The following is a 9,573-nucleotide window of genomic DNA, read 5'->3' on the forward strand; positions in this document are numbered from 1 at the left end:
AGTATGAAAATAGTAATTATTTTTTTTCTTGGAGAACTCATCTTCAGTAAACCTTTAATACTGGAAAAAAATGTTTTTAGCAAGTGTTACTTATTAGCACTTAGTTTCTGTAACACCCATCTTCATTGCTCTTTAAGAGCTTGAAAATGTCAAGTCTAAACCATTCTTGTTGCAGTTTTTGTGCTGACTGAACTAAAATTGTTTATTGACAGATCTGTAAGTCATTTTTGCTCACAAATAAGGAAGAATTAGTGGGGGATGTAGAAGTGGATGGCAGCTTGGGCACGACCGACAACAAGATGATCAAGTTTAAGATCCTGACAAAAGGAAGAAAGTAGAGTAGCAGAGTATGAACCATGGACTTCAGAAAAGCAGAATCTGACTTGCTGATGGAACTGGTGGGCAGAATCCCCTGAGAGGCCAGTTTGAGGGGGAAAGAGTCTGGGAGAGCCGGTTGTATTTTTAAAGAAACCTTACTGAGGGTACAGGATCAAACCATCCCAATGTGGAGGAAGAAAAGCAAATATGGCAGGTGACCAGCTTGGCTTAGCACAGAACTCTTTGGGTAGCTTAAACATGAAAAGGAAGCTTACAAGAAGTGGAAGCTTGGACAGATGACTAGGGAGAAGTATGAGAATATTGCTCAGGCATGAAATCAGGAAGGCCAAGATGCAATTGGAGTTGCAGCTAGTGAGGGACGTGAAAGGTAACAAGAAGGGCTTCTACAAGTATGTTAGCAACAAGAGGAAGGTCAGGGAAAGTGTGGGTCCCTTACTGAATGAGGGAGGCAACTTAGTGACAGATGAGAGGAAAAGGCTGAAATATTCAGTGCCTTTTTTACCCGTCTTCACAGACAAGGTCAGCTCCCAGACTACTGCACTGAGCAGCAGAGTTTGGGGAAAAGGTGAGTAGCCATCTTCAGGCCTCAGTGGTGAAAGAACAGGTTAGGGACTGTTTAGAAAAGCTGGATGTGTACAAGTCCATGGGGCCAGATGCAATGCACCTGAGGGTGCTGAGGGAGTTGGCTGATGTGATTGCAGAGCCACTGGCCATTATCTTTGAAAACCTGTGGCAATCAGGGGAGATCCCAGATGATTGGAGAAAGGCAAATATAGTGCCTATCTTGAAGAAAGGGAAGAAGAGTAGTTCCCTAGATCTGCAGACCAGTCAGTCTCACCTTAGTCTGTGCTCAAATCATGGAGCAGGTCCTCATGGAATCCATTTTTGAGCACTTGGAAAAGAAAGTGATCAGGAACAGTCCACATGGATTCACCAAGGGCAAGTCATGCCTGACCAACCTGATTGCTTTCTGTGATGACATAACTGGCTGTGTGGTTGGGGGGAAAGCAGTGGACATAATATACCTTGACTTTAGCAATGCTTTTGATACGGTCTCCCACAGCATTCTTGCAAACAAGCTGAGGAAGTGTGGGTTGGTTGGTTGGATGAATGGACTGTAAGTTGTATAGAAAGCTGGCTGGATTGTTGGGCTCAACAGGTAGTAATCAATGGCTCAATGTCTAGTTGGCGGTCAGTATCAAGTGGATGTGTCCCAGGGGTCAGTCGTGGGGCTGGTTTTGTTCAATTTCTTCTTTAACAATCTGAAAGATGGGATGGTTTGCACCCTAAGTAAGTTTGAGGATGACACCAAGCTTAGGGGTGTAGTAGATATTATAGAGTAGGGGGTTTCAACCTTTTTTGGTCATTGTACCCCCTGGCAGCCAGTTGACAAGTAGGGGAGGGGGATCCCCAGCGGCCAGTCTACAACGGGGGAGGGGTCCCCCACACACCTGTGGCAGCAAAAGTAAAACTGCCATCAGCACGCGGTGGCAAAACTAGAAGTGAACTGAAAACAAAAGCAATGTGCAGTGGTGCAAAGTGTTGGCGGCCCTGCTCCCTTCCACTGCTGCATACCCCATGGGGCCTTCCCAAGTACCCCCGGGTGTACACGTACCCCTGGTTTACAATCCCTGCACTAGAGGGTAGGGCTAGGATTCAGAGAGACCTTGAGAAATTGGAGGATTAGGCCAAAAGAAATTTCATGAGATATTCAACAAGGACAAGTGCAAAGACCTGCACTTAGGATGGAACAGTCTTATGTGCCACTACAAGCTTGTGACCACCTGGCTAAGCAGCAGCTCTGCAGAAAAGGACTTGGGGTTACAGTAGACAACTAGATATGAGTCAGCGGTGTGCCCTTGTGAGCCTTCTTGAGAACAGCACACGGATTGCATTAGTAAAAGCGTTGCCAGCAGATGGCGGGAAGTAATTATTCCCCTCTGTCCAGCACTGGTGAGGCCACATCTGGAGTATTATGCCCAGTTTTGGGGCCCCCACTATAGAAAGGATGTGGACAAGTGGGAGAGAGTCGAGCAGAGGGCAACAAAAATGGTTTAGGGGCTGGGGACCTGGACTGATTTAGTCTGGAGAAGAGAAGATTGAGTGGGGATTTGATAGCAGTCTTTAATTACCTGAAGGGTGGTTCCAAAGAGGATGGAGCTGGACTGTTCTCAGTGATGGAAGATGACAGAACAAGGAGCAATGGTCTCAAGCTGCAGCAAGGGAGCTTTTAAGTTGGATATTAGGAAAAACTTTCTCACTAAGAGGATGGTGAAGCACTGGAACAGGTTACCAAGACAGGTGGTGGAATCTCCATCCTTGGAGGTGCTTTTAATGCCTGGCTTGACAAAGCCTTTGCTAGAATGATCTAGTTGGCACTGGTCCTGCTTTGAGCAGGGGCTGGATTAGATGATCTCCTGAAATCCCTCTGAACTCTAATTTTCTGATTCTATATTTTACTGGTATTGAAACAAGTACATTAGTATAAAGACATGTATGAGGTAGTTGTACCGATCTGTCATGTTTTTCCTCATCATCAATCTGGTTAAGTTGGTACAAAAACTGTGGAAATGAACTCCAAAATGCTGCTGTTAAAATCCATGCACGTTGCCAATTGATAATCAGCATGCAATCACCCGAAACACACCAAAAAAGCAGTGATATACAGCCAAGCCCTCAGATACCACCGCATCTGTACTGAAGAGAACACCCGGGATTGCCACCTCACCAATCTTAAAAAGGCTTTCACCCAGCAAGGACACTCCTCCAGAGAGGTAGATCGCACGTTTCAAAGAGCCACCTGGATACCATGTGAAGAACTGCTGCAGTACAGAAGAAAAACACCCACAAATCGCACACCGCTGGTTATGACCTATCACCCATCCCTTGAACCTGTACGGAAAATCCTCAAAAAATTGCAACCCATATTAGAAAAAGACCCTATTCTTAAAAAGATCTTCCCAGAGCCACCCATCCTAGCCTTCAGACAAGCACCGAACCTCGCCAACCTCATCACCAGAAGCAAACTTCCTCAACCCCAGAACACACCAAAAGGATCCAGACCGTGCCATGACAAGAAATGCAAAACCTGCCCCCACATCTCCACCACCCCCACTATTACTACACCCCACAACAGAGCCATCAGCATCCCAGGATCTTACAGCTGCACCTCCAGGAATGTAGTATACCTCATCCAGTGCACCAAATGCCCTGATGGAAGATATGTAGGAGAGACCAGACAACAACTGCGCACCAGAATGAACGCACACCGGAAATCCATCAAAGACAGAAACACGCAATTACCGGTGGGGGCACATTTCTCACAGGAGGGCCACTCTCTCTCCAATCTCTCAGTCCTGATCCTCAAGGGAAATTTACACAACACATCCCAGAGACGAGCCTATGAGCTCCATTTCATCAACCTGCTGGATACTAGAGATCAGGGACTAAACATAGACATTGGATTTTTGAGACATTATAATCTGCCTGGCAACTGACTCCCCAGCCCAGCCCAGCCCAGCCCCTGGCTTCTTTACTTTTCATTCCATCCAGGAAGAGCACACACCAACTGCTGCAGCTTCCTGAGCCTGACGAAGGGTTTTTGAACCCGAAAGCTTGCTTAATAACTATTCTCCAGCCATTTGGGTTGGTCTAATAAAAGATATCAAATTCACCCAAGGAACCTTGTCTGTCGTTCTACCTGAGAAATTGGGGGGCGGCCCCTGCAAATTAGGTAGGCCTCTATAGATATGACTTCAGAGTTTGTCCCATGAAATTCCACTTGAAGTCAGTCTCAGATCGCTTTCCACTTGACCACTTTTGAAAGTGGAACTTTAAATTCATTGACGCAGATACAGAACATTTTACCCAGTAGCCCTTTCTCAGAGTTTGCTATCTGTCTTTCTCATATACAGGCAGAAGGTGATCAGAGCAACAAAGGGAAGGGAGTGATGCTGAAAATCACTTTATCATGTAGCTAAGCTCAAGTCTTTAGTCCAGCTTTATGTGGCATTTTATGGGTTCTGAGTTGACCTTAGTTGAAATATTGCTGTTAAAGCCGTAAACCATGCACTGTCCTTCCTGTAAAATTTAACTAGTGCCTTGGACTGACATTTTACAACAGTATAAATGTCTACAGATGCAAGTGAGATAACTTTAGTTATAAATACCTGTCAGTTGCATTTCTAAACACTTCTTGCATAATAAGCAAAGGTTTTTCTCCATATCACCATTTCCCATTGTAGGCTGTTGTTCTGCTTCCCATCTCCATATTACCATATAGAATGGTGTTTTTGAAATCAGATTTTTTTGTTAGGCATGAAAGACTGTTGCCTTGTTCTTGTCTATGAGTAGATTGTTAGCAAGTACTAGTTTCTTTCACTTTTTTTGGGAGGGGGGGCAGGGGGGAGCTAAATACTTTCTGAAGAGCTTGCTGCAATTAAAATGTGAGAGCCCAAATGAATTGCATTCTATCCTCTACCAAAATGTTGAAATGTTTTCTTCTTACAGGAAGGAGATGGATAAAGCAAATGTTCATTGGGGCTTTTCTTATCCCAGCCATGGTGTGTGGCACTGCCTTCTTCATTAACTTCATTGCCATCTATTATCATGCTTCAAGAGCTATTCCCTTTGGAACAATGGTGAGTGGTTTTAATAGAGAACTTAAAATATCATAGCAAACCTAGGAAAATTACCCTCTAAATCAGGAAAGCCAATAGCCTGTACTGTTTCACCGCAAAGTGGACTATAAAGTTTAAATACTTCAATCTTAAGTACTGTTTCTCTGATAGATAATGTAGAAAATCTGTGGCTGTTGTAGTAGCTTGAAAGAATGCCATTCTTACGTTAAGACTTGTCTTGAAATGTATAATTCACAGTTGCAATTTATATTAAGGTTCCTTGGCTCGCTGTAGTAGCTAAGTATTTAAAATAAGTACAGATGGGAGTGGCGGGGAGGAGGGGTTAGGGGCAGGTTAGAACACATTAAAAATGGCCACCCAGCTTAATGCAAGTTATGATGTGGGGGCTAGCAGTGGGGGCATTGGGGTGATGGGGGGCAAGCAGGCTTGGAGGGGTTATTGGTGACCCTAACCCGCACCCCCCTGCTTAACTCCCCTGCTCTGGGCAGAAACACTGCTGAGATCAGATGATCCTAGCAAGGTGTCTGTCTAGTCTCCTCCTGAAGTCTTCCAAGGTTGGGAACTGTACCCACCTCCTTGGGAAGTCTATTCCAGATTCTGTTCACCCTTACTATAAAGAAGTTCTTCTTTACATCCATCCTGAAACCATCCTTCAGTAGTTTATGGCCGTTGCTCCTTGTCCTTCCCTGGGGCGCCCTAGCGAACAGATTTTCTCCCAGCTCTTGATATTCACCCCTTACATACTTATAGACAGCCACCAAGTTCCCCCACAGTCTTCTCTTCCCTAGGCTGAACATCTCCTTAGTTTTTCCTCATAAGGTTGGTCTTCCAGGCCCTTAATTATTCTTGTGGCTGTTCTCTCAACCCTTTCAAGATTCTCCACATCTTTTTTTGAAGTGTGGCGCCCAGAACTGGACACTGTACTCCAGCTGGGGTCTCACCAGTACCGAGTAGAGAGGAAGCATCACTTCTTAGCCGACGCGTCATGAACACGGCTAAATGCTTCTGAGGATGGGGTTGTGGGGGAGGGCATCTGTGAGAGTGATGGGTGAGGGGGGCAGCTGGGGTCTGGGAGGGTCTGGAGGGATCAGGGGGGCTTTTGGGTCTGCTTGGAGGCCCCCTCCGTGAACGTACATCCCCATCCCCCTCCCCTCCCCCTACCAATGCTTGCTCAGCTCCCAACAGTGGTGAACACTGTTAAAGCAGGCACTGGAGTTGCTTTGGGAGGAGTGGGGGTGGTGCTAAAAATTGCCTGGTGTCGGGGTTGCATAGGAAAACTGCCGCGCTGGGGCCTGGGACCAGTGGTTGGGCTTTTCCAGTCCTGCTTAGGTAACTGTACAGAAATTTCATGCACTAGTCTAACCTAGATCACTAGATTTGAACATACATCGATCCAGGTCTATCTTAGACCAGGTTCCACTGTTTTTAGATCGGTCTCTGTGTGCAGAACTTCTGTATTGTTATGGGTTTAGATTGCTTATTGAACACTTAGACCCAGTCTCAGTGAAAGGTCCACACCTGGATGAACTAAGGTATATCGAATGGCCATTTTTAACACGATCTAACCTCCTCCTAACCATCCTGAACATCTGTACTTACCCTTAATGTGATTTTCAGTTTGTAATTGAAATGCTGAAAATGGTGAGTGTTGAAATTGCATGGAGCCAGTTTTTATGGTTTTATTCATATTTACTGGGAAGAGATATGGCTCTTGTGCTTTTACTGTGTGGAAATATAGGAACATTGAAAGGGAGGGATGCATTCACGGGGGTGGTGGTTGATGTTCTTACAAGAGGACAGCAGTTCTATTATCTTCAATTTCAGAATGAAAATTATGATAGGTCAAGGATGATGCATAGGATGCAGGGTGGTAGGTGGGTAGTGAGACCAAAGGCCGAGACGAGTAATAATATTAATTTTGAGGTGCGTTTTACTGTCAACTGAAGCAGTACTGAAACTTCATTCATGGCGCTCATGCTTAAGACTTTCTGTCTAAGGATCTTAGTGCATCACAGTCATTTATTAACTCCATTACACCTCACTGACAGTTGGCTATGGTATTCAGGTTAGGTCTGCATCTTGTGCATTTCATGTTTGTGTGTGAAGTCTTAATAACCGAGTCTGTCTAGATGCAGCCTCCTCACTTAATGCCTTTCCTATCCTTCCTGTCTATTTGTTCCTTTTCTTAATCCTTCTGCAGCTTTTGTTTAACACTTGGCAGCTCTTTTCTCAGTTGTATACTTTTCCCCTTCTCTTTATCATTTTTCTAAATTCAATTCCTTGCCATAAACTAGTTTTCTTCATTGAGGCTCTACTACTTTAGGTCTCTTCCCTGCCTTTGCCTTCCAAAAGTTAAATTCCCCTTCCTTTTTCAGATGTTAACAGCTTGCTTAGTCTAGCCCACAAAGTGGAATCTCTCACTTCCATAAATGCAACTGAGAGTATGTAACGGTCATATTCACGTTGAGGTTGGTATGGATTAAGGGCCCAGTTTTGGCTCTTTCTGCACTGACCAAACAGAAATGTAAGGTTAGCCTGGATCTTTAAACCTGGCTCCTGACTTCTAATTCACCCTCCCATGTTAGTCTCTGCTGGAAAACTTCACTGTAGGGAATTGATTGTGCAGTTTGCAATGGTATATGCACATTTCTGAACTAGTGAGTTACAGCTGGTAACCATAGCATGCTGTTTGGAAGTCTGTGGAGGCTGGTTAGATGTGCCACTTTGGAAATGTGGTATCCAATCATCTTAATGCATCCCTTCATGAAATAGTATTCTCAAAACCATAACCTGGGATAGAAATCGTGCGACATTCTGTCCTGGCAAGATTATTTTATAGGAGGCAGTAAGTGAGTATAATGTACACATAACCAGAATTATTTTTCTAACTGTTTCATCCCCTTGTGAAAATCCTCTGACTTAGATATGTCGCATGTCCCTTCTTTCCCCATCCCCAACTGTATTTAATTAGAACTATTTTTTTTCACCTACAATGATATGGAAGAATGGGAATAGCAGGGAAGGTACTTCTGACTGATGGGTCATGCTCACTCCCCTCTGTCATGAAATAAGATTTTATTTCATTTGCCCAACCTGTGCTGACCTTTCAGAGGGTTCTCTGCTGCCTCCATTAACTAAGCTGTCTGCAACTCCTGTCAGATGCTTGGAGATCATACTGCCTTTCACTGTGCTGTCAGAACTAGCACAGTGTTCACTGGACTGAGTTCTGCATGAAGTTCTGTTCTGTTCTGTTCCATTTTCACCAAAGTGGCATTGAAATTTTTTTGCATCCAGCTTTTTTTAGTGTGGAAAAAATTCCCAGGTGGAGTGAGGAAAGTGAGAAAGAGCCTATAGTGTTGCAGCAAACTGCAATCCACTGCAAATTGAAAAGAGCAAAGTCACCCCTCCTTCTCCTTGCTGTGATATTTTTTTGCTTTGTAAACAAGCTTGGAGTTGCTACAGCTGAATCCCTGAAATAAGAACAGGGAGTTAGTGATTTGGTTTTTCCCTAAATAATCAATGTGTTCCTGGTTATAAGCCCAGGCAGGGTACAGCACAAAAGCAGTGCAGGTAGAAAACACTTCTGAACCCTCAAGGTTAAATAAAATAATCTGCAGAATGAAATGTAGAAATCCTGAACTGTTCTGATTTGGGCAAGAAGAGTGGCAGTGTCATTTTATTTCAAAATTGTCCTTTCTGTCCAACTATGTACTTAAAGGGAAATGCTTAAAGTTGGTCAACCTAAAATTTGATTGATCATGGTTACTTTTCCTGTTTTATAAAAGCTTGCCCCGGAATGCTAATTGTTTTAAAGTAAATGAGAATGCATAAGCATATTCATATAATGTGGGGGAAAATCATTTGTTCATGTCTGAGTTTCTAAAGGTGATTATAAATTTGTGATTTTGGAACTTGCTGAATGAAAAAAAGCCTTCTAATATTTTAACATGGCATGCAGAAGCAGCACCATAGCCTTTTTTCAGGCTGCAACCTAAAAGGAATTACAGAATTTTTATTAAACATTTTTTTTCTCATGTAATAGCTATAGTCAACTTGTGGAGTTTAATTTTGTATCATTTTCTTAACTCTCAATATTGTGTTACTCTTTAATGTCTGAAGAGCTAATTTTTCACAAAATGGTAGGTTATTTTTTTGCTTAGAGTTTTGAGTTTCTGGAATTTTTTGCTCTAAATCTTTGGTAAAATAAAACATACGTCAATCACGTCACAACTTTTTTTTGTGCCTTGTAAAATGTTTTAACTTGTGGAAATCACTATGCAACTCAAATTCAGTTTCTAAAAGACACATTGTTAAAGTGAAGGATGAAGGTGGCAGAAATCATAATTTTAAAGAACATTTTACTTCCAGTCAGGCCTTCAATAGTTTTCCATTGATAATCATAAAATATATGCACATGCATTGCCCCCCCCCCCCCCCCCCCCCATTCAGCTGTTGAAATTGGGGTCCACATTCTAAACAAAGTAATGCAGTGATATCAGTTTCTGCCTCTGTTTGGGAAAGCAAAAGTAATGCTGCAGGGCTTCACATAGGGCTCCCTAGCTGCTGGCTGTGAACACCCCCCCCCCCCGGGCTT

The 9,573-nt window shown here is 43.5% G+C and overlaps 1 protein-coding gene across 1 annotated transcript in view; it reads left to right on the forward strand.

The window, feature by feature from the left end:
- Positions 1-9,573, forward strand: part of TM9SF3 (transmembrane 9 superfamily member 3) — a 95,287-nt gene that overhangs the window by 54,366 nt on the left and 31,348 nt on the right. The window contains exon 9 of the mRNA XM_006014843.1: positions 4,849-4,979. Within this exon, the coding sequence (XP_006014905.1) occupies positions 4,849-4,979 (131 nt within the window). The remainder of the gene's footprint in view (positions 1-4,848; positions 4,980-9,573) is intronic.

This window comes from Alligator sinensis, unplaced genomic scaffold, assembly GCF_000455745.1.
Source record: "Alligator sinensis unplaced genomic scaffold, ASM45574v1 scaffold264_1, whole genome shotgun sequence".
Lineage (NCBI taxonomy): Eukaryota > Metazoa > Chordata > Crocodylia > Alligatoridae > Alligator > Alligator sinensis.